General features: G+C 36.6%; 2 protein-coding genes across 11 annotated transcripts in view; one reads left to right on the top strand and one right to left on the bottom strand.

Annotated features, from left to right (window-relative positions):
- Positions 1-922: 922 nt before the first annotated feature.
- Positions 923-24,885, top strand: part of LOC149578340 (uncharacterized) — a 260,414-nt gene continuing 236,451 nt past the window's right edge. For all 5 annotated transcript variants that reach the window (XR_016364299.1, XM_089828345.1, XM_089828346.1 and 2 more), the window contains exon 1: positions 923-1,222. Coding sequence is in view for 4 of the 5 variants with exons in the window: in XM_089828345.1 (XP_089684471.1) it covers positions 943-1,222 (280 nt within the window). In the remaining variant the exon portion in view is untranslated. The remainder of the gene's footprint in view (positions 1,223-24,885) is intronic.
- The window catches only part of LOC149578339 (phototropin-1A-like), a 338,062-nt gene continuing 314,581 nt past the window's right edge, over positions 1,405-24,885 (bottom strand). For 4 of the 6 annotated variants that reach the window (XM_089828327.1, XM_089828331.1, XM_089828325.1 and 1 more), the window contains 4 exons: positions 21,041-21,153; positions 20,622-20,762; positions 1,936-2,061; positions 1,405-1,767 (listed from right to left, as the gene is read on the bottom strand). In XM_089828327.1, the coding sequence (XP_089684453.1) occupies positions 1,939-2,061; positions 20,622-20,762; positions 21,041-21,153 (377 nt within the window). In that variant the 3' untranslated portion in view covers positions 1,405-1,767; positions 1,936-1,938. The remainder of the gene's footprint in view (positions 1,768-1,935; positions 2,062-20,621; positions 20,763-21,040; positions 21,154-24,885) is intronic. The other 2 variants (XM_089828339.1, XM_089828336.1) reach the window with 1 other exon arrangement.

Raw genomic sequence — 24,885 nt, 5'->3', positions numbered from 1 at the left:
TTGGGAAGTTCGGGTTAGGATTAGGTTAAAAAGTTAGAGTATGTAGTGAGAGAGTATTTTTAGTACGTGGAGAGAGAAAATCTTGAGTGAGAGGAGACAACCCAAACCTGTACTTCTCTCTAAAAGTTGGAGTACGTAGAGAGAGGTAGTACGGGAAGAAAAAATGTTGAGGAGAGAAAGAAACTCAAACTCAAACCTCGAACTTCTCTCTAGAAGTTGGAGTATAAGGAGAGAGAAAATGGTGAAATAGTGGAAAATAATAATAATTCTTTTTCTGTCCATCTCTCTATTAATTAACTCAATTAACTTTCCCCCTCTCTCATAAAATTATCTGGACAACAATATAATAAATTCATTTCCAATAACATATAGTATATTAATAAAATAAATAAATTATTATCTTCAATATCTTGAAATATGATATATTCGTTTTAATTCTATTCAATAAATAGAATTATTCATGTGATACTTAAAACAATTTATTTTACATTAAAAAAATTAGACACAATAAATCATCTTCAATTATATTAATAACATATAGCATATTAATAAATAAAAAATTATTATTATTGAAATATTATTAAAATATAATATATTCATTTTAATTCTATTCAATAAATAAAAATAATTCATATCTTATACATATCTATTAAAAACAATTACGAAATCAAATTATTAAATCAAATTATTTATGTGATGGATAAAACATTTTTTTGTCTATATACCTAATCTATTAAATCAATTTTAACTTTCAATTTAAAAAAAAAAGAGAAAACAATAATAAATAAATAGATGAATAGAACTCTTTATATTCAAAAGTCTACCATATATAAAATAACCTTTCATTTTAAATACTCAAATTAAAAAATACTAACATAAATTTTAATTTCCACTTATTGATTCATATCAAAAAAAGTGTACAGCATTGTAATTTTAGAAAAAATGATAAAAGGCACACATGGGACGGACCTGCAGCCACACCAAGTACAACTATGCATTTATACATGGGATGTATATGACTTGGGATGGCATGTGAGCGGGCGGACAGGCCCGGTGCAAGTATGTTGCACCGTCGCCGGTGCCGTTTGGGTTCATCTTGAATTTGGAAATATCATGAGCTCGTTAGATTACAATTCGGCGAAGAACTCATTGGTTCTGAAGAATCCAGAACATTTCCAGGGGGAACAGATCGAGGGTTATAATCTGAATCGAACTCGTACAGGTATGAGAAAGATTTAGCATTGAAGCTGAAAAATTGAAGATTGTTAAACTTTTAAGTAGAAGATAGATAAACATGACATTCCATAAGAATAACTTTACTGAAGATAATGTATGTTACTCTGCATATTAATATAAATCTAGAGGTTTATAAACCAAATTTACCGATCTTAAAGACACAAAACAGATATCAAACCAATAATTATAAATCAATAAATATTGCCACAAAGTGACAACTGACTACAATGGTAGTCTAAATCGAAGTTCCAATACATTCACAGTATGCATTGTGCCTATATGCGGCCCTCTTTGGTTTATTCATAGATTAAACAAAAGTAGCTGAATGAATCTATGCATTAAATTACAGCATAAGTAATTGTCTTGGCCCTACAAATGTTAAATTTGCAAAGCATATAAATTGCATCTAAAAATGACTACCCATTTATCGGGCACTTGTTCAATGTAAGTAGGACTCATACATTACATCTGCAAGTTTTTCCACCTGAAGATCAATGCTTAGTAGTTGCTTGCAGTTAAAACATGATAGTTCTGAAAGAAAACATATTGAACTATTTATTTTTTGTCTTATGCAAACTCTTATTAATATTGATGTTTTGGGTTGAATCATTGAATTTGGAACCAATTAACTATCTTTCTTCTCCACTGATGACAAATCTTTGGAAAGAGAAATTTTTTACTAGATAGAAGAGAGAGAACCTTTTAGAAGACACTTGAATGCATGGCAAGGAGTGCCTCTCTTTCGCTCCAGTCTGAAGAAATTGCTTTGGTACTGTCAACATCTTCTCCTATTGTTGGTACAGGCACATCAAGTTTGGGGGGTTTCTGAGTGCCATGAAGATTTTTCAGTTCTAGCTGGATGAAAATTTTATGCTTTTTGCCAAAATTTAACATATATGATCCAATAAGGAATTAAATTGCATTCTTCACTTATAGAGATGTTCAAGAATTGACTTAGGTTTTGAAAATAAATATAAATCAATTAAACAACTGAAAGTAATTTTATCATTAATTAATTTCAAATTGGAATAATGACTTGAAAGTAAAAACAACGGATTGAAAGATCCTTATAATGTGTAAAATTATCAATGATGAAAAATAATTTTAATGAATAATAAATCTTCAAATTCTTTTGCCTCCATAATAATACCTTCCATATTATTATTATTATTCTATTTACCTGGAGGGTCATTTCCCCTACTGTTTTAAGGGCCTTCCGGTGCATGCATGCATGTAAAGGCAGATTACTATTTGCCTCTTATTAGTAGGGCAATTCCCACCCAACCACCGGGTGGGGCATAGTTATTTTCCTAGTAGATTTCTTCATTAATGCAGGCAATGATAAGGAACTATCCAATTTTGTTCAGTATATGGGCACTATATATATGAATTTGTCCAATTTTGTTCTGCGTATGGGCGTCTCTGTCTTGTTTAAGAACTTAGCTTTTGTTTGAGATTGGTCATATTAGACATCTATAGGGTCTGGACATTTTTTTTGAGCTGCCCAACTCTTGAGCTCTTACGGAGTCTATGGTAGTATGTAATGTTCTTGATTTAGTTGAAGTTTCTGTCTGTAATGTTCTTTGTCAGAGATCTTATAATTGTTTTTTATCACAGGCTTTCCTTCTGCTTCTTATGACATATTTCTACTTGCTTTACTTATATATCAATGAAAATTCAGTGGGTCTACCACTCATGTTAAAAAAACCAAAAAACAGGACCAAACTTTTTTTTTGATAGTAAATGATGAACTAAGAAAATGCGGCAAAACACCAATCTCTTATGGCATTAATGACTTCTAAGGGGAATTTAACATGTAAATGAAATGCTTCAGATTACATTGAGGATGTTCTCTTGATGGAAAAGTCTTGAGTAGAAATAATTTTCCTGGTTAGGAACTGTATCATTTTTTTCTATCACCTGATGGGAATTAAGGCCCTCCAAACATTTTTAAGGCTCCTGAAGCTGTATCAAAGCTTATTTCTGGTGGACTCACATTCCTTAAACAATTTCTTTTCTTTCACATTTTTTTGAAGACATCTTATATAGCTAACCTTGGCTTATTGTAGATGATACTTATGATTGGGAAGAAGGGAATTGAGAGAGGGAAAGGAGGAGAGGAAAGTGAAGAGACTATCTAGGACAAATTAGAAATATATAACAAATAATTAGGGGTCACTGAATAATTGGGGACGTAAGAAAGTCGACTTGAAATGGAGAGTTGAAACAATTTTCCTAGTATGAGAATGGCTCCATTGTACAACTGACTAAGGAAGATCTTGTTTCATTTGTGATCTCCTCCCCATTTTGGTACCTCCATTTTGGGTTCCAGCTCTTATTTTATCATCTTTGTTTCCAAATTCAATTCCTCCTTTGCTGCCTTGTATTCAGGATCCAATTCTTGCTTCGCAAATTTGATTTAGACTACAAATTAGTTCATCTCTATTTTTCCCCCTCAAATCTTCTTTCAGTCAAGATGAATCTCCTGCAATATCTTGCAAGCTCTTATATCATGTATGTCCATTCTAGTTTATCGCTAAATTTTTTATGCACTGGACAATGTATTTGATCATCTTCTAGGAAACCAAATTGACCGTGAACATTCTTTTAACAGTTGTTATACTCCTTAACTTTTTTGTTGATTCCTAATTCCTAACTATTCACAAGGTATGTCATGATCCTTGGAGGAAACGAATAATGGTTTATTCCTCCATAGATTGTTTCCATAAATGCTTGCTTCTTTGTTGTAATATTTTCTTCAATTTTGCTTCTTTATTTTCGTCCCTAGCATTGAACTTCTCCTTGGAAATCCCTACATCGACAATCTTGTCTTGAAATCTCTTTATTTTTAGCACCTTGGCTTTACCTAAACCATTCAAGTCAAGTTCTTATTTCGTTAGTCTCTATGTCTCTGTAATAAATATTGTCAAATACCTTCAGAAATAGCAGGTTCACTAAAGTGGTGGGTAACATCCAGTCAACAAGCTTAAGCCACTATAAAACTTTTTTGTCATGCAGAACCAATATACATTATAGAAATGGATCTTGGCAGAAAGATGGGTGTGAGGCAGAATCTTCTTTTATATTGATATTATGCTAACAAGCAAATATTCTCGATTCATCGTCCCTCTTTTAAACAATACCTATGAGTTCTGAGTATTAGATTGTACGCCAAATTAAAATCAGTGCGACTCTAATCTTTATTTATTTGAAATTACCAAGGATGATATAAGAAGAGAGGTGGTGTACCGCCCACTTGGTAAATATTTGTCAGGAAAACCCAGTACTAAACTAAAATGGATCAATGATCACATTTGGAAAGCTAAACAACCAAGGAATCCCCTCCGACTAAAAAGCGAAATGCAAGAGCAAGAAAGAATTGAAAAGTTTGGAAAAGGAATCTAATTTAATTGTTTTTGAGTTAGAGTTATGGTGAGATTACAAATGGGAGACCTCATCTCCAATATGAAAAATTGCCAATAACACTAAGTTTTAAGTTTTAACCTTTGTGACAAGAACCAGAACACAACCATTTAACCAGAAAATCCAAAGAATGTTGAATTCAAGAAGAGAATCAATTTATTTAGTCATCTAGTCAGCAAAGAGAGGGTGGCAATATGAGGTGCCACAAATAAATACTGCAGACATAGAAAAATACTTCAACATTCCATGAGTGCCAGAATGTAGGATCTCAACAAGTGGCGACTGTTTAGTAAAATTTTTAGAATTCACCTTTGTACACATCTGGTTATAATGGGCGTTCTTATTGTGACCTTGATTAGTTTAGTTGATGTTTTCTCATCTTTTCTTGAAAGCACCTTGTACTCTCTCAACTCATCTCAAAAAGCTCCTTAGTCAAAGAGGATACAACTAATTACTAATTGCGAGCTTACCATCTATTATGCTTACCATGATGGGACACTCAAAAACTTTAGAATCTTGTTTGCTCATATTTTCAAGCCACAAAAATCAAGTTCTATCACTGTGTTGTACTGAAAAACACTCGGGAATAAAAACATTTGCAATAGGATAATTCAAAATTTCCACACAGAATGTTTTCTACAAGAATACATTTGTAAAAAGTAACAAAAATAAGGTTTCGCAGGAGTAAACAGGGTGTGAACAACAAGAGCTTTTTGGGAGAATGAGGGAATGAGATTCCAATTATTTTTGTTGAAGGCCGACCTGAAAATACTGAACCATAAATGACCTAAAAATTCGCTAGGTCCAATGAGCGTTAATTCAGGAAACAAAGATTTAATTAAAAACATATTGAGATTTAAGAATGAGGGATAAAGAACAATAAAATGACCTAAAAACACCTAATTGCCCAACAAGTCTTAATTCAGAAATCTGCACAACAAAGATTCAATTAGAAACGTACTGAGATTTAAGAATGAGGGAGAACAATAAAAGAAAGAGATTGTGCAGACATCTCATTTGGTTATGTCTTAGCATTTTCAGATGGAGTTAAAGTAAAAAGCCTCATCTCTTATTTTAAATGTCTAAAGATTACCAAAATAATCTCTCCAACTTTCAATATTGACATTTATGTACAGATCATAAATGCTATCTCTTTTCATCCAGCATGGTTTGACCCTCTTAAACTAATCATCCCAAAGGAAGAAACTATCTCGAGGAGATCATGTCCTCCAAAATTTGACATCCACATAATCCAACACAGAATATTAGATCAATGATTTCACATGAACCAACTGGGATTTTCAAGCAAGATCTTCATCATTTCCTCAAATATCATGCTCATAGAACCGTTTCAAGGTGCAACTTTCCTGCAAAGAGGGGAAGTAGGTGCTACCCTAGGATTAAACTTTCCCCCAAAAATCTCCTTAAAATTGAAGAATGGAAAATAGACTGTCTCCTCAAGGAGAACACCTTCATTTACAGATTCATGGGAACTTACTCAACACCAAATACTAAGGATCTCGCTTCAAGATAAATGGAGACCATTGGGATTCTTTGATATCCCTTTTCCAATGAATATTGATGGTGCCCCAAACTGGAGAAACATAGGTGGCTTCAAATGACAATGCAAGACTTATGATCGAACTGCAAGAAATTATGGACCATCCAACAAGAGTCAGCAATTTGTCTAAACTTCTAGCTCTACTACACCAGGGAGGGTATTTCTTAGGGATCTTCATCGGACAGTTAGAAAGATGAAAAATAATTGCTTACACAACTAAGCCATGCTGTTTGAATCCATAAGTAATCAAAGAAATACCATCTGATATTTTGAAAAGACTTTTTCAAAGACCAATATTTTTGCAATTGCTGTGACAAAATATAAAGAGTAATAAGAAGCTAGCAAATGTAACTCGGATATATTTCCTATCCCCTTAAATTCTCACCCCATTAAGCAAATGTTCGGTTCATGAAGAGGAGTTTTGCTTAACTATACATTCTCCGAACTTTACAAAACAATGAATGACACAAGACATATACTTGAGCTACCAAATTTGATCCCAAATCTTAACATTGACTACAGGGCTTGGTATGGAAACTTGGCAAAATGATATTTTCTCCTAAGAGAAAACTTGTATATATAACTAACTATTCCACCCTAGATTTTCTAAGCAATTGACACTTGTTCCAATCTACATCATTGCATATCCATGATAACAAAGAAAGGGATAAAGTTTGTTGCATGCTTCCAATTCAATTAAACCTTATTGATGGCAAAAAGATTCAACCTTTTTAAGCCTCTAAAATATGTATTCTTATTTGATCTCTATCCTGATTATCTATCACCGGTTATCTCATTGTGTCCAATGGCTGTCCATGGAGGTGGAAACATCAAAGTGGGGGTTTGACTGCATCAAACATCGTTTACAGCTACAACCATTTCTCTCCTTTGTGTTTTTGTAAGTTTTTGTTGTGAGATTGAAGGTGCGGAAGCTCCGGTTGGATCACACTATCAAATAGTAAACCAGGTTATATCTCTCTTGTCCCCTCTTTCAGTCATTTCGTTAGTACATACATATAAATCAATTAATCTTTCACCTCATCAGATCATTTTAACTTCATAGTTATAATCTATTTAGTTATTGCATTTCTTTCCATTTTGTGTACTTATTCTAGTTTTACTTCATCTATCTGCATTTAGTCTATTTACTTTAGTCATATTTCCATAGATTAGTTTCTTGTTTTATATCTTTTAATTTCATCCTTGTTATGCCTGTAATTTGTATGTGTGAGATGCCAATGTGGCACACTAGTGTCGAACAATCATGTTGTTGTCCTTTGGGCCATGCTTCTGTCCGAGGCAGTGAACTTACAAAGCTCGGGTCTTGATCCTTGTTATTAGCCTTTTTGATTCCTGTAGTAAGAATATTTTAATCATTTTGTTTATTTGCTTAATTCACACTTAAAAACTTGGACATTAACATTTAATTGATATTTAATTCATCTAGTTCACATGTAAAATGCATCAAGGCAATCAAGAGACCTTCATCTTGTGTCCAATCTCACTAGCACTCCTAGCTAGTAATACAAGGTGGTTGAAGGAAATTGTGTATCCCTTGAGGTTTTAATTGACCTCTTGGTTAGTTTTCTTCCCCACAAGTCGAAATTCCTCTCATGGAGGAACTGAAACTTTACATATGCTTGAAAGAGGAGAGTTTAAGTAGCTTTGAAAGTTCAAAAGAAGAACCTCCACCTCAGTTATTAACTAGATCTACACAGGAAAGTCAACAGCTTGATAGATATTATTATTCACTAGAAAGGTATGGTTATTCGATGCTAGATTCGAATAGTGCCCATGCTTTGACTACTCATACTGATGAGCCTAGGTCTTTGAAAGAGGCAATGAAAATGTTTGATAAATGGCATCTTGAAAGAAGAATGAAACGTGGGATCTAGTGCCCTTGCCTGAAGGTAGAAAGTCAGCTGACTGTAAATGGGTATTTAAGAAGAAAATTGGTAGGGATGGTAATGGGGAAAAGTATAAAGCTAGGTTGGTCGCAAAAGATTATTCCAAAGTAGAGGGAATTGATTATGGAGATATATTTTCTCCTGTTGCTAAGCTGACATTTATTAAATTTCTTTTGTCACTAATAGTATATGATTTTGAGGTTGAATAGATGGATGTGAAGGCAACACTCCTTTGTGGCGTGATCAAGAGGAAGAAATTTGTATGTCCCAACCAGAGAACTTTGTTGGAAAAGCTAAAGAATCTCTAGTTTGCAAGTTAAAGATATCTCTCTATGGTTTGAAACAGTCACCTAGAATGTGGTACCAAAAGTTTGACACCTTTGGGTTGTCATTGGGATTTTTAAGATCAAAATCAAATCATTATGTTTGTTTTAAAACTGAGAATGGTCTTTTACTTATCATTGCTCTATATGTTGATGACATGTTATTTATTGGAGATAGATAAGGGTATATTCTGGGTATGGAAATTAGAAGGGATAGGAAGAATGAAAACTTTGTCTTAGTCAGAGTAAGTGTATTGGTACTGTTCTTGAGAGATTCAATATGACATATTGCATGTAGTTAGTTGTTCCAGTCTTGCGGGGAATGGATTTCTCTGTTTGAGATTGTCCCAATTGCCCTATTGAGAAAGAGGGCATGATTAAGGTGCCTTATGCAAGTGGTATTGGTAGTTTGATGTATGCCATGGTGGAGGATAGAAAGGTAAATCTGGAAAAAATTGACACTTTGGAAAATGTTGCAGATGCATTTTGAAGCCTGTGAGAACAATTGAGCTCAAATGGTGTGCTAGCTCGATAGGCCTTGGAGCCCATGACCCTCAATAGTTTTTTGTGAGTTTTGGGGATACTAATAAGTACACTGTCAAGTAGAATATTGTTGAGAAATGATGTCTCATACTTATTTGTAAGCTTCCTCAGTATGGACATTTTTGATGTAATCTTTGTGGGTTACATCAATGAACAAATGTCATGGCTTATAGTCTCAATTGTTTACCGCATAAGCTAATTAAGAAACGCACACAAACAAAGAATACGAACATGAACAGCAACCAGCAGAACTCTTATTATTATTCGCATATGCCAGAACATTACATTATGCTTCGATGATATGATATCTCCTGATAAGATGAATACAATGCTTCCCAAAAGGGTTATAAATACTTTCCGAAGAACTTTCCCGAAGGAGTCCGTCAGCCACATACATGTCGTTACATAAAAACCTTTCCGAAGGGATCCATCGGCTGATACACAATTTCCTTTCCGAAGGGACCCGTCGGCCGATACACAATTTCTACCAACGACATCATCCCCCCCAAAAAGAAAAGTCGTCTCCTGACGACTATTCCAAAATCTCTGAGACAAATCAACAACCAAAATACATTGACTGACTAACTGGTCTTCAACATCGTCACCTTAGCCAATCTGACATCTGACCCTGATAGCCACCTGTGCCGCTTTCTGCCTTCCAATTCCGAGTACACTGAACCAAGTGTCGCTGCACTGCCTCCAACTGGATGATCAGCTCCTCCCGAGCTCTCTACGCATCCACCAAGACAACCTCACGACCAACACCTACTCTCAGTGCCTCTGATACACAGACACTCCATGCCTGCCGCAGCTCCAAGTCTTTTCAACTGGTCAGACTCCCACGATTGATATTCGCAACGACTGGGGGTCCAGGGGGCAACGCCCCCGGTGGGGTCGAGGGGCAGCGCCCCGGGTGCGCTCCCTATCGCAGTATAGGGTGCCACCAAGACCAAATTAGCACTTTGCAACCCACACAGAAATGCACAGAACACACCATTTCTGTCATTATCTGCCGATTCTACACTCTTTCTGGCAACCACGAATGCGTCCCCTTCCCTTTGGCATCATCTGTCACTCATTCTGAACAACTTGATTCTGTCGTCGTTTTTTTTTTTTAGAAAACCCCCTGTCACCCTTCTGTGATGAAATCTGTATGACTTCAATCTTGACACTGTCTGCTGATTGCATATGGATGCCTCCTTCCTGGAGCTGCCACGCACATGGGTTTTGATGAAACAATTCTGAACGTGTCTTCACTATTTCAATCTTCTGGAAAAGCTGTACTGCAATATCCCACCAAGTCTTCAAAATCCGTACGATGGAAAATAACAAAATTTGGCTCCAAATTTCGTACGTTAATCTTCTGAGGCTATCAAAATTCGTACGGTGGTCTGGGTGTTATCATATGCAATTTCTTTTTTAAAGAAACCGTACAAACCGTACACCAACCCTTCATTATGGAAATCGTACCTTGTCCTCAAACCCGTAGTTCACATTTGAAAATCATAGTACACATTAATTTGTCTGGAAAACCGTACACCATTCTTCAGATGTGAATTGGAAACCGTACGCCCACCTTCAGATATTAAAAACCATACGATATTCCTTCTTTACTGTGAAATCCGTACAGTGGTGCTCCTTCCTTCATATACTAATTACCGTACGGTACTTTTCCTAAAAACCGCACGGTGCTCTTTTCTCTGAAAACCGTACGAAAGATTCCATCCTCTGAGGAATCCGTATGGTGTTTGTGGAAACCGTATAGTGCCCCTTTACTGTAAAATCCGTATGGTAGCAATAAAATCCGTACGGTGGCAATGAAATCCATACCTTAGCAATGAAATCTGTACGTTAGCAATGGAATCCGTACGGTGGCAATGAAATCCGTACCTTAGCAATGAAATCCATACGTTAGCAATGGAATCCGTACGGTGGCAATGAAATCCGTACCTTAGCAATGAAATCCGTACATTAGCAATGGAATCTGTATGGTACTAAACCGTACGGTACTTCAAATTTTTCTTTTTTGCTTTCTCTTCAGAATAGTAAAGTCAGTTTACCCTTCGACCGTCGTCACCGACGGTCTGCAATGACGAAGGGGTCTCCTGAAGGCCACTTTGTGATGCAGAAGTCTTTCGCCCGTGATATATCTTCAACTTCGACCCATTCACCGCCTGAGGCATTTCGTGTCCATCCAAAGTCCATAATTTGATTGCTCCATTGTCCCCTACTTCTCGGATCTGATACGGCCCGACCCACTTAACTTTGAACTTGCTTGGTTTGATCTCATCCCACTGTCTGAGTTGAAACCTACTACACCTGTTCTGTGTCATCTCCATATCGCCCAGTTTGTTCCCGAAGCTCGCTACCATGGACTCCGTCAACTGCCCCTTCTGTCCGTCAATAACACATTCACTTTGTACTGCTACAACTTTTATTGAACCCTTCCTCTTTGTTGCCTGCGCAGATCGTATCGTGTGTCTTCCTTGCTATTGGTACCTTTCTGCTATATTTGTGGTTCGACGTAATACTTTCTTCCGGCGTAGTTGTATAGTAGAATCTTTCCTTCTTTTGGGTTCGTACTGTATGTTCTGTCCTTCAGCTTCAGTCATATCCGCGTTTTCTTCTTCGGCTTCTCTATGTTGCTTCGAAAATTCATTTCTTCCTTCGGCTTCTCCATGTTCCTTCAAACATTCATTTCCTCCGTCGGCTTCTCTGTGTTCCTTCGGACATTCATTTCCTCCTTCGGCTTCTCTGTGTTCCTTTAGACATTCATTTCCTTCTTCTTTCTTACCTTCGTCGATCCTTAGCATATTACAACTTGGAAAGAGCTCGTAATCCTCTATCTGCTAGTGGTAAAGACCATTTACTGAATCCAGATCGTCATCTCCTTCCAATCGTAGGACTCCCTCCTGATCGGGTTCCATACTGTGCCTCCTCTCATCATCTTCTCCTTCAGAATCAGACGATAGAGCTTCTCCAACCATCTGAGTGTGTAGATCGATGACATACTTTTGGCCTTTGCTTTCAAGTGATAAAGTATTTTTCTTCCAATCGTGTTTTGCCTTGGCTTGTATCAACCACCCCCGGCCCAGAATGGCATCATATCCTCTCCGTTTCAGTGGGATCACGACAAAGTCCAACAGGAACGGTTGTGTTCCAATCGTCACTGGTTGCACTGTGAGTACTCCCAATGGCTTGATTCCATGTTGATCGGCTGTTAACAATTGGAAGGTAGGTGGCCACAATGTCCGGTTGTCCCAACTTTTCCCAAGTGTCTTCAGGCAACACATTGACACCGGACCCTCCGTCCACAATTGTTTCCGTCAATACAGTCCCGAGAATTCCCATTTCGACGACTGCCGGATGGCGTCTGGATGAGAGGGCTAACAACATCGGATCTTTTGCACTTGCGCCACTCTCCTCCTTTGTCCGCTGTACTTGCTCCACTTTCTTGCTCCCTTCCATGTTCTCCTGGTAGTTTAGCAGCGGGAACGATGTTTGTGAGTGCCGATCAGAGCTGAGGCATAGTAAGCAACAGATCACTTATCCTGACGGGTATGTCGGCTTGCAAAATTTGCCGTACAATGTTTTGTTCTGCGCAGTTCCGTACAGAAGTACTCGGCATGTCCTTTAGGTGTGTCGTTTCTGCCTGTGTTGCTTTCTGGATCTCTACCCGTGCTTCCAACAGTCTCTTCTTTTTTTCCACCGGGTCGGGGTACACTTTCGCTTGCTGCTGTGTGATTGCCAGAACTTCTTCCTCATCCATCCCAACAGTAATCAAGTTTACTCTAGACTTCGGGCACCTAGCATCTTCATGATCACCAAGTCCACACCATCTGCATAACAACTTTGGTGTGTTCGTCGTGGTACAGTCTCGAGCGAAGTGACCCTACAGATTGTATGCGCGGCATTGAACAATTGGTCGACCATTCGCATCATACTGAATTCGACTCTCGCCTGTATTGTTGTTATTTTGACCGTGCCGATTGTTTCTGTATCTGCCCGATGTGGCACCTTCCGTAATGGTGTTCCCGTTCCCTCCTAACGGGGATGCCTCCTGTGTCAGGAACACTTGTTGCGGTGTTCTTGTTTTCAAGTTGAAAGGGCATTCCTTTACCGAGTGTCCCATAATTTGGCAGATCTCGCAAAATTGATCTTTCGGGCATGATCCCTTTGTATGACCTTTCTTGCACTCTGTGCACCATAGGTTGTTGCCCTTAGTCTCCTTGTTCATGTTTTTGAACTCCCTCATCATCCGAAGCATGTCCTTCTGAAGAGCACGAACTTTCTTGCTGCTGCCTTCATCGTCGCTGCTATCTTCTCCTGAAGGCTCGTCGTCATTTGAATCTGATGAGCTGGTTTTCTTCTTCTTCTTTGTCTTCTGGTCACTTTCGAGGTTCATTGCCCGATTGTACGCTTCAGTATATGTCGATGGTGGCACGATCTTCATCTTTTTTCGCAGCTTTGGGTGAAGGCCTTCAATGAACCATCTTTTCTGGAGCCCATTTGTCGGTTTATTCTCCATTTTACTGATTAAGTCCTTCAACCTCCTGGCGAAGACCCGTACTGTTTCATTCTTCTTTTGTTTGGTATTGAATATCTCCGCTACAATTTCATTATCGTCGCGTAGAAGTTGAAATTCTGTGATGAACTCCTTAATGTTATCCCAACTGTTTAACTTTTGTGGATCAGTATCAGTAAACCAATCAATCGCAACATCCCGTAGGGTTGCGAAAAATTGTCGGATCCATTCGTTTGCATCTGTTATGCCATTTGCCCTCCAGATTGTTTCACATGTTTTACAATGTCGAATGGGATCAGTTGCTTCATCACCATCGAATTTAGGCAATTTTTCCTTTGGACTTGCCATTATCACTATATGTTGGGGGTTTTGTTGTGTACCTGTGCTGTTTTGCACTCCCGCACTGTTTTGAGCACCTGCGCTGTTTTGAACTCCTACGCGGTTTTGAACACTCGCGTTGTTTTCTGCTTCCGCGCTGTTTTCAACACCCGCGCTGTTTGGTGAAGAAAAGGGTTCGTTAACCGAAGTTGTTCGTTCCGGAAGTATATCTTGGACGAAGAGGTCACTCCATGCTCGTGCTCCGTCGGCAATCCGAGCCGTGCGAGTCGATCTCCTTCCGTCAGGATTCTCTTCCCGTGGCGTATGCAGGTTCAGAAACTCCTCCCTCGCTTCTTCCACCAACTCAAGCCATTGTCGAGTCTCCTTCAACAATCCTTCCGTGCTCTTGTTTCCGTCGGCAATTTTTTGAAATCTCCTTCGACGCTCTGTCTGCTGAGCCAAAATTAAATTTTCTTGCATAACACGTATGTCATCTTTTTCTTTCAGCTTATTCTTATCTTTGTTCAACTGATTCAGCATTTAATTCATATCCGCTTGCCTGCGTACCAGGTCCATCGGGCAACGACGCCAAATGTTTACCGCATAAGCTAATTAAGAAACGCACAGACAAAGAATACGAACATGAACGGCAACCAGCAAAACTCTTATTATTATTCGCATATGCTAGAACATTACATTATGCTTTGATGATATGATATCTCCTGATAAAATGAATACAATGCTTCCCAAAGGGGTTATAAATACTTTCCGAAAAACTTTCCTGAAGGAGTCCGTTGGCCACATACATGTCGTTACATAAAAACCTTTCCGAAGGGATCCATCGGTTGATACACAATTTCCTTTCCGAAGGGACCCGTCAGCCGATACACAATTTCTACCGACGACATCAATGATCCCTGTATTTTGTCTTAGTGACGAGCAATTGGTAATCATCGTTGAGCAGATTGTCTAGATTCTCCTACTGAGAAAGAGGGCATGACCAAGGTGCCTTATGCAAGTGTTATTGGTAGTTTGATGTATGCCATGGTTTGTACAAGGCCAAAATTGCTCAAGTAGTGGCTGTACTAAGTTGTTTTGTGGCTAATCCAAGTAGGCCACATTGGGATGTTGTGAAAAGAGTGTTTGGAGACTTCTATTTCAGAGCATGTTTTATTTTATTAAGGTAACTCAGATAGATCAAAGAGATCTATTAACATTTAAGGCTATGCAAATTCTGATTGGGTAGGGGACATTGACAGAAGAGGATGTCTCATACTTATTTGTAAGCTTCCTCAGTATGGACATTTTTGATGTGATCTTTGTGGGTTACATCAATGAACAAATGTCATGGCTTACAGTTTCAATGATCCCTGTATTTTGTCTTAGTGACGAGCAATTGGTAATCATCGTTGAGAAGATTGTCCAGATTCTCCTACTGAGAAAGAGGGCATGACCAAGGTGCCTTATGCAAGTTTTATTGGTAGTTCGATGTATGCCATGGTTTGTACAAGGCCAAACATTGCTCAAGTAGTGGCTGTACTAAGTTGTTTTGTGGCTAATCCAAGTAGGCCATATTGGGATGTTGTGAAAAGAGTGTTTGGAGACTTATATTTCAGAGCATGCTTTATTTTATTAAGGTAACTTAGATAGATCAAAGAGATCTATTAACATTTAAGGCTATGCAAATTCTGATTGGTTAGGGGACATTGACAAAAGAGGATCCACCAGTAGATATATATTCACGTTGAATGGTGGTGCTATTAGTTGGATGAGGAAGCAACAAGTTGTAGTCACTTTATCTACTATAGAGGTAGGGCATATGACATCTACTCATGCTTGTCAACAATTTGTTTGGCTTAAGCATTTGTGTTTTGATATTGACTTTAATGCTGGGCAAATTGCTATCTATTATGATAGTCAAAGTGCCATTTGTTTGGCAAAAAATCCTACTTTCCATGTTTGTACAAAACACCTTGATGTATAGTATTACTTTGTTCATGACATGGTGGGGGATAGAAAGGTTGACACTGTGGAAAATGTTGCAAATGCATTGATGAAACTTGTGAGAATATCTAAGTTCAAATGGTGTGCTAGCTCGATGGGCCTTGGAGCCCATGACTCTCAATTGTCTTTTGTGAGTTTTGGGGATACCAGTAATTTGTAAGTACTTCATTGAGTGGGAGATTGTTGAGAAATGATGTCTCATACTTATTGGTAAGCTTCCTCAGTAAGGACATTTTCGATATAGTCTTTATAGGTTATATCAACGAACAAATGGCATATTTTATAGTATCGATGAACCTTATATTTTGTCTCGCTAACAAGCAGTTGGTAATCATTGTCGAGTATATTTTGTTGGGTCATGTTGGTGGACTTGGCGGCATTGATTTATTGATGGAGCCTTTTGTGTTTGGAAAATGGCTTTAGTTTCATATTAAAATGGTATTTTGGGTGAAATGTTTGAATAGTCTTGGTGAAATCTGTTTTTGGTGGAACATTGAGTTCGATAGCGAGAGATTTTTTTTCTTCTGAAACTGTAAGTCTTTGGTGGATTTTTGTTGATGTAACTTTAGTGTTCGATGTGATCTCTTAAAGTCTTGGCAACCACATGATCTTCTTCGATGAACTTCTTAGTAAAGCTTGTGGATGTTTTAATAATATCGTTACTTGCTCCAATAAATTATGAGATGGATTGGTGGGGACCATGGTGGAACACAAATTGACGATGGATTGATGGGGACCATGGAGGAACACAAATTGATGAAGCTGAAATCTTTGATGATGATTGATCCAATCAAGAAGCTTTTGGGAGTTCGTTGAGAGTTTTCTTAGTTTCTATGAATGCTGAAAACGTTTTGTGGCTAATCCAAGTAGGCCACATTGGGATGTTGTGAAAAGAGTGTTTGGAGACTTATATTTCAGAGCATGCTTTATTTTATTAAGATAACTCAGATAGATCAAAGAGATCTATTAACATTTAAGGCTATGCAAATTCTGATTGGGTAGGGAACATTGACAGAAGAGGATCCACCAGTGGATATATATTCACGTTGAATGGTGGTGCTATTAGTTGGATGAGGAAGCAACAAGTTGTAGTCTCTTTATCTACTATAGAGGTAGGGTATATGACATCTACTCATGCTTGTCAACAATTTGTTTGGCTTAAGCATTTGTGTTTTGATATTGACTTTAATGCAGGGCAAATTGCTATCTATTATGATAGTCAAAGTGCCATTTGTTTGGCTAAAAATCCTACTTTCCATGTTTGTACAAAACACCTTGATGTATACTATTACTTTGTTCATGACATGGTGGGGGATAGAAAGGTTGACACTATGGAAAATGTTGCAAATGCATTGATGAAGCTTGTGAGAATATCTAAGTTCAAATGGTGTGCTAGCTCAATGGGCCTTGAAGCCCATGACTCTCAATTGTCTTTTGTGAGTTTTGGGGGTACCAGTAACTTGTAAGTACTTCATTGAGTGGGAGATTGTTGAGAAATGATGTCTCATACTTATTGGTAAGCTTCCTTAGTAAAGACATTTTCGATACAGTCTTTATAGGTTATATCAATGAACAAATGGCATGTTTTATAGTATCGATGAACCTTGTATTTTGTCTCGCTGACAAGCAGTTGGTAATCATTGTTGAGTATATTTTGTTCGGTCATGTTGGTGGACTTGGCGACATTGATTTATTGATGGAGCCTTTTGTGTTTGGCAAAGGGCTTTAGTTTCATATTAAAATGGTATTTTGGGTGAAATGTTTGAATAGTCTTGGTGAAATCCGTTTTTGGTGGAACATTGAGTTCGATAGCGAGAGATTTTTTTTTCTGAAACTGTAAGTCTTTGGTGGATTTTTGTCTATGTAACTTTAGTGTTCGACGTGATCTCTTAAAGTCTTGGCAACCACATGACCTTCTTCGATGAACTTCTTAGTAAAGCTTGTGGATGTTTTGCCAATATCGTTACTTGCTCCAATAAATTATGAGATGGATTGGTGGGGACCATGGTGGAACACAAATTGACGATGGATTGATGGGGACCATGGAGGAACACAAATTGATGAAGCTGAAATCTCTGATGATGATTGATCCAATCAAGAAGCTTTTGGAAGTTTGTTGAGAGTTTTCTTAGTTTCTATGAATGCTGAATACTTTGGAGTGTTCTAATAGTCTAGGACACTTGACTAGGTAAGAACTAAACTCAACCATCTCACAAGGATGAATAAATGAATTTGTTACTGTGTGGATCGATAGATTTTGAGATTAAAAATATACTAGAAGAAGGTGCACTATAATATACTATGGAGACTATTTCAATTGAGTTAACTATAGTGTTATCAAAATAGTGATTGTATGCAATAGACATATGAGAGGGCATCGTTCTGTAAATTCTATGCAATTTGATTTATGACAATATGAGTGATTGCTGCTATGTTGTGGTGGGGTTTTTGCGAGGGTTTTCACACAATAAATCTCTGTGTTTATTTTGTGGTTCTTCATCTTGTTTTGTTTATTCTATTTCCTTATACGAATTTTAATGACTATAATTAATAACTAAAAGTTACCTTGCTATCCTCTCCTAAGATTTTGACATTTAGGAAGGCATTTCCACACTTTTCTTTACTACACCCTTTACAATTGAACTACCAATAGGTCCTTTGTGAATGAAAATTTGCAGCCATAAAACTATTTCCACAGAACCCTGCGAGAGAAAAGCACACAAAAATATATTCAAAATTCACAATGCATAAATAATAGACAAACATACAATCAAGATGATAAGAGATGTATTCTAAGAAGACCCTCATGTGAGGAAAACCCATCCTCTAAAAGCATCCACACTTGATTTGTTGTCCTATGAAAAAAAAGATTACAATACATCTAAAGAGTATCCAAAACCACCTTTGAAACACTAAACTCTCTAAAAGTGCTCCTTGTGAACTAGATGATGGGATTCATGTAACTATACATCCCAATCCATGTGAAACTAAGCTATACGCATCATAACATGTAAGACTCATGCCATCACCATATCCAACCTAATGATCCTAGGAAGCCGAATTCAGACCTTGGAGCTCGGGTTCGGGTTTGTTGTGGGTTCGGGCAGGGTTCGGATTTCGGACTGTGGGTCCGTTCGAGTCCTTGTTGGCATGAATTTGTGTGAACCCAGGGTAGTAGTGTCCAAAAAATGAAATAAAACAACTTAAAATAATATTTTTTTATGTAACCCTAAAAGGAGCCTAATAAAAAACATTTCACTCATCTTGTCTCTTCATTTGCTCTTTCATTTTGGTATGCCCATTTTGCAAGTTTTAAGAGAAGGTTGTAGAGATGGTTTATTCCAATGACGAGGATCTAGATATAGTTGCAGCCAGGGATGAAGCCATTGATCCCTTGTTGTTTAATGACCCATTTGGCCCTTGAAGGGCATTTGATACTATGATCATTGATAAACTATTAAACACTTGCCATTTATCATTATGTTTCAAACTTTATTATTTGATGAACTTCAACTATGCTATGTTTTGAAATTTCATTTTGCAATTTAGTAATTCAATGTATGATTTTCTTTACAATCATGAACATAGATTAATGAGCGGGTATTTAACGTTTATCTTTGACTTTTGGCATTGATCAATGACCAAGCAACATGTATTCATTCTATGAAATGACTAAGTTTTGCAATTATGCACATTTCTCTTTTTTTTTTTGTACACACACACACACACACACACACACAAACCCACCCATGAACCCAAATGGGATTTTTTTTTTGCCCAAACTCACGGAACCCAAAACTTGAACCCAAATCCATCCCCGAACCCGAATCAGTAACTTAGAGCCAATCCACAATTACAAGTCCACTCTCTTGGAACTCCAACTGGATGGGTAATGTCAAATCTGAAATGATTAAGATATCCAACGATCCATAATCTATATTATGGAGTACCAAAGAACATCCACAAAGATATTCAAAATTGGCACACAAATTTGCTATAATACAACTCACCTTTTTTGGTTTTCAGGGTGTAAATAATATGCAATCCATTTAGCTTACTAAAGAAAACAAGGACATCTAAGCACACCTCTGGAAATGAAATGGTAAATCTAGTTATTGAATCTTGATGAATTCCACTTTCTAGATGGGTAATGTCAAATCTGAAATGATAAAGATATCCAATGATCCATAATCGATATTATGGAATACCAAAGAACATCCACAAAGACATTAAAAAATGACACACAAATCTGCCACAATACAACTGTCACCTTATCTGGTTTTCAAAGTGTAAATAATATGCAATCCATTTATCTTAGTAAAGAAAACAAGGACGTCTAAGTACACCTTTGGCAATGAAATGGTAAATCTAGTTATTGAATCATCACTTTCCCTTGTTAAATGCATCATCTAGTGTCTTCCTATTGTTATTATGCATAATCTTGTAAATGTTATCCTATCTATTTTTTTGTGTACCATGCCATGTTAGCAATTTTAATCATATATTATCCAAACTTACAAGTTTTCTTTTCAAAATTATTATGCTACATGTGTAACGTTTTATAATTTTAGATCATCTATGGCTTCGACGTCGATAGTTGTAGATGGACACAAAGGATTAAGTTGGTTGTTTGTTTTAAATTACTATCATGTGCTGAGGCTTTATGGCTATCCATTTAGTTGAAGTTGCATGGATATTTTTTCGAGTTTTAGTATCATCAAGCATTAATTGAATTCAACAGAAGTGAGCATTGAGTGAGTAAATGGGAGTGAGAGAGAGACCGTGCTTCGAACTAGAGCCCAATTTACATCTCGAAAAAAAAGATGTTTCTTGATTTCATTTGCTCCTGTACATGAACCCAGCCTCTTTTCTGGATTCCTATGCAGCAATCCGTGAATCAACTGTATTGCTGCCATGCTTACCTGCAACACAAATTCAAGGCACTCTTATTTTAAGCAATTGTAATCTATTTGTAAGAATCGATTCCCATTCTTAGGAAAAATAGTTTATACCAAGAGAAAAGTTAGCACCTTCAAACATGAAGGTTCATTAAATATAAACATAAACAAATTAACTTGATATTCTTAGTTTATCCTCATAAGCAACCAGAGGCTATTTGCTTTGTTGAAAACCAAATCTTTGTTTTAATGAATAAAACAAAACATTGAATGGACACATTAGAGAATAGGGTGTAGCTCACATGAGTGCTTTTTGGAAATTTTATGTCCTTGTGAAGGATGTTTGCAAAGGTCTTCTGCCTAGTTTTTCCTCTAAATGGTGTGTATCCATAAAGCATTTCATATAATAGGACACCTGCAAATATAATTTGAGGAAGGACCATTAGTTTTAAATTTTATGATGATTATGCATATTAGGATTAACATTTGTAGCATGGAAAGTAGTTACTCTATAAAACATAGTCATCTGAGAGCAATAGAATAGAGGTGCAAAGATCATGTTAATTGTGTGAACTTGTGAAGAAGGTCGAATCCAATTTTGGATAGACAAATTATGAAAAATATTAGTTTTGACTTTTGTGTTTATGTTTAGCTGATATTTTCACTTTTCATAGGCTTTTAATGTACATGTAATAAAAGCTTTAACCAAAAAAACATTTTTAAATAAGATCATAGAAAACAAAAGATCAAGTACACACATTTTAATATTATTCTGATTTCTAAAATGCAAAACAAATAAGTTAATATCGTTTAAGAAGCCTTTCATTTCACATATTTAATCTATACAAGGGCCCAATCCATGCAATCTTCTATAAGCATATCCGTTTTGGCTACTATTGTAATGAAATTTATCTCATCAAGAAAACTTGATAAAAAGTTGTCTTGCTGTAGAATTTTCCTTTGCATTGCTTTCATCGTATAAAAGAAATACTAGATAGCTGAATAAGGCTAAACAAATTTACAATGTTAGATAATATGAGTATCCCCAACATCGATCCTTTCCAACCAAGGGGATGCAAATGCATATGCCAAGCATCACTTGATCCCAACCATTTAAAGTTCTCCTTAATAGTGACTTCCAAAACCATGTTAAACTCTTTCTTGATTTTGACATATCACACAAACCCTATTGTTGAATCCCATTCTCGCCAACCTATTAGATTGATGAATGAATAGAAAACAAATAATAGACGAAACATCTTGGAGTGTTGGAAAGAAATGTTCTAGATATTTGAACAAATTGGATACCTTGGGAGTCAACAATGAACCAAAGGCTACACTTACATGTTCAAAAATATCTATCCTTAAAAGGAAAAGAAGGTAATCTGAGGCACAATTTTGCCAGAAAGTAATATCAGCATTAGTATGGCTTATAACCCATGAATATTTTTCTCAACAAGAATCTTGGTAAACAAATTCACTATGTCGAAAGATACAAGAATTTCACCTTGATGACATTGATTAAATAAGAAGTATCCCAAATGAGAGAGCTTGAATTAGTCACAAGGGCTTTGATTGTCTTGGCAAGGTAAACTACTAATTTTAAAGTGGGGGAATTTTTAGTATCAATTATTGATTTACAAGGAATGCTACCAAGTATAATCATAAGAACACTTAGGATTAATAAGAGGCTTGTGCAGTTGACTCTAATTACATCTATTATAAGAAAACTCAACTTATAATTCCTTTTATATATTGCAAGAACTACTTTAGTTTATGGATTGCAATGAGCTTGCCTTTGCCAAGAATTTTCTATAGGAAGATATTGTGGAAAATTGATATACAAAGGGAAGCTATGTATTTAGGTTGTTGAGAATTAACATAGGTTAGAGTGGGTGTGATGTTTGGCATACATGTTGATTGGAAATGTTGGGAAAGGAAAGGTCTATTTGTAAGGTGAGTGTTAGAAATGAAGACAATCACTACAATATGGAAATTTTGATTTAATTTACAAATCTGAAATATATATTGTAGAATTACAATAGAGAAATGATTTAAATAGCAAAATCAAGTAACTCAAAAGCCATACACAACACAGTGATTAATGTGGAGAAAATCATTTTGGGCAAAAAAGTCCACCAACAAAAGAGCCGCAAATGTATATTGTTCTTTAAAGATATTACAATACAATTGGTTTCCTCAATCTTGTATTCAATCTGGTAGCATGTAAACTTGTAAAATAAAATTAATGCAAAACTCATATAAGCTCCACTTTCAAGCACCTATAATATAGAAAATGATGAAAATGCTGTCCAAATTGATCAAATCATAATGTCACCATCTTGAAATCATCACTTGTTGCCCATTATAGCCTCTTATATATTCTCTTATAGTTGTCTGATGACATCTCTCACGCTTGGGTGCCTAGGAATCAAGAATAGAAAAGATTTGTCATAGTTATCATAGAACCTTAAGACAGATGTCATAGCTGTTAGAGATAATTTTACAATTTATGACACTTGTCATAACATTGCAAATGCCAAAGTCTCATGGTGGATTCCTAGATTCTCCAACTTCACCAGTTTATTAGTTACTATGATGCTTGACCAGGAACAGTTAGTAAATAATTAATTACCGAGGCCTGTAAATAGCTATTGAATATGTCAATAAAAATAATTTACCAGCTGGTGAAAGTGAAACCCTTCATCCTTTTGAATAATTTATAAACTATATTAGGAGTATTAGAATTACATGATATGCAGAAGGTTAATGGCACCTTGATTTCAACAATGAGTATCATTAAGAGAAGGATCACAAAGTCATACTTAATAAGCTGTAACACTAAATGTATTTCCAACATTGTTACACAAGTAATGGACAAAAGCAACATGCAGCCAGGGTAGATCATGTATCAAGCATCAAATGAGCCCAAGCAGAAGAGCCACTAGAGTGATCAAAGGGATAAATATGTGCCAAGGAGTTGATGAGTTGTTTTCATGATAACAAAACATAGGATATCCATATATATTATATATACCAACCCATATGAGAATAGCTCAAAATGTATGATATGAATATACTGTTACTGAATTATTCGGACTGGAATGAGCTCCTACGGGGCTAACATGTCTGCTCAGGAAGTCACAGGTCTGCTATCCATTATTGCAGTTCATGATAGTAATGCTTCTACCCTTTAAACACCTTCCAGGTTGCATAGAACACATCTCCATCAAGCACCAACCACGTCACTCATCCCCAAACTTGTGTATCAACCTTCAAATGACAAGAAATGACAACTTACAAGTCTGAAATGGACCAAGGACACACTGTATCAGTCAGGGCAGCGAGGGATATCACTCAGCAATTCTCCAGGTTCATCAACAATACAACACTGGATGATCTTGAACTGAACCAGCACCTCTTACATGAACTCCAATACATACCGATCACATTAAAGGGAGTAAAGATTCATTTTGCTATATTAAACAGTCACCTATAGGCCTGCAATCATATTTTACTGCTAAAGATTCATTTTGCTATATTAAATAGTCATCTGTAGGCCTGCATCTGTTTTGCTGCTGGCACAAGGTGGCTGGAACTGTACGACCCATCTAAACATACATTTTTCTTCTGTTATATAATGCAAACCTCATCTTTCATTTCCCCTAGGTCTAGATGCCACAAGATATGTTGAAAATCACTGAGAAGGAGCAATTTGCTTTCCAGATTCTCATGCCAGCTGACAGCTACCTCTTGTAATGATATGGCCTTATATTTAAAATCTTGATATTCAGTAGACAACAATATTCACCTCCAAACTTGGCTGCCAAACTTGAAGTAATGTCAAATTAGTTTTCATGATGATTTAACCATTGATTAATTTTCTCTTGCAAAGAGTAGTATGGCCCAAGTAGGGCATCGCCTCGGTTTTTACAGCTGTACGGTTAGCAATAAAAATCCTTGAAAACATTCTTCAAAGGTTGAAAAGAATAATTCTAAAATAATTGCTGGTTGTGAGCATTTTCTAAATATTGTGGCTTCAAGAGTTCTTATATTATCATTGCTGCAAATAAATTCTTGCTGTACCTATTTGTTCATCTTTCTAGTTCTCCAAAGCGAACTCAAAATTGAAAACAAAACAAAGAAA

This window comes from Cupressus sempervirens, chromosome 1 (genome assembly GCF_028749045.1).
Source record: "Cupressus sempervirens isolate cs-2001-9-10 chromosome 1, ASM2874904v1, whole genome shotgun sequence".
Classification (NCBI taxonomy): Eukaryota; Viridiplantae; Streptophyta; class Pinopsida; order Cupressales; family Cupressaceae; genus Cupressus; species Cupressus sempervirens.
Note: the sequence above shows the minus strand (reverse complement) of the source record. Positions and strands in the feature narration are given on the sequence as shown.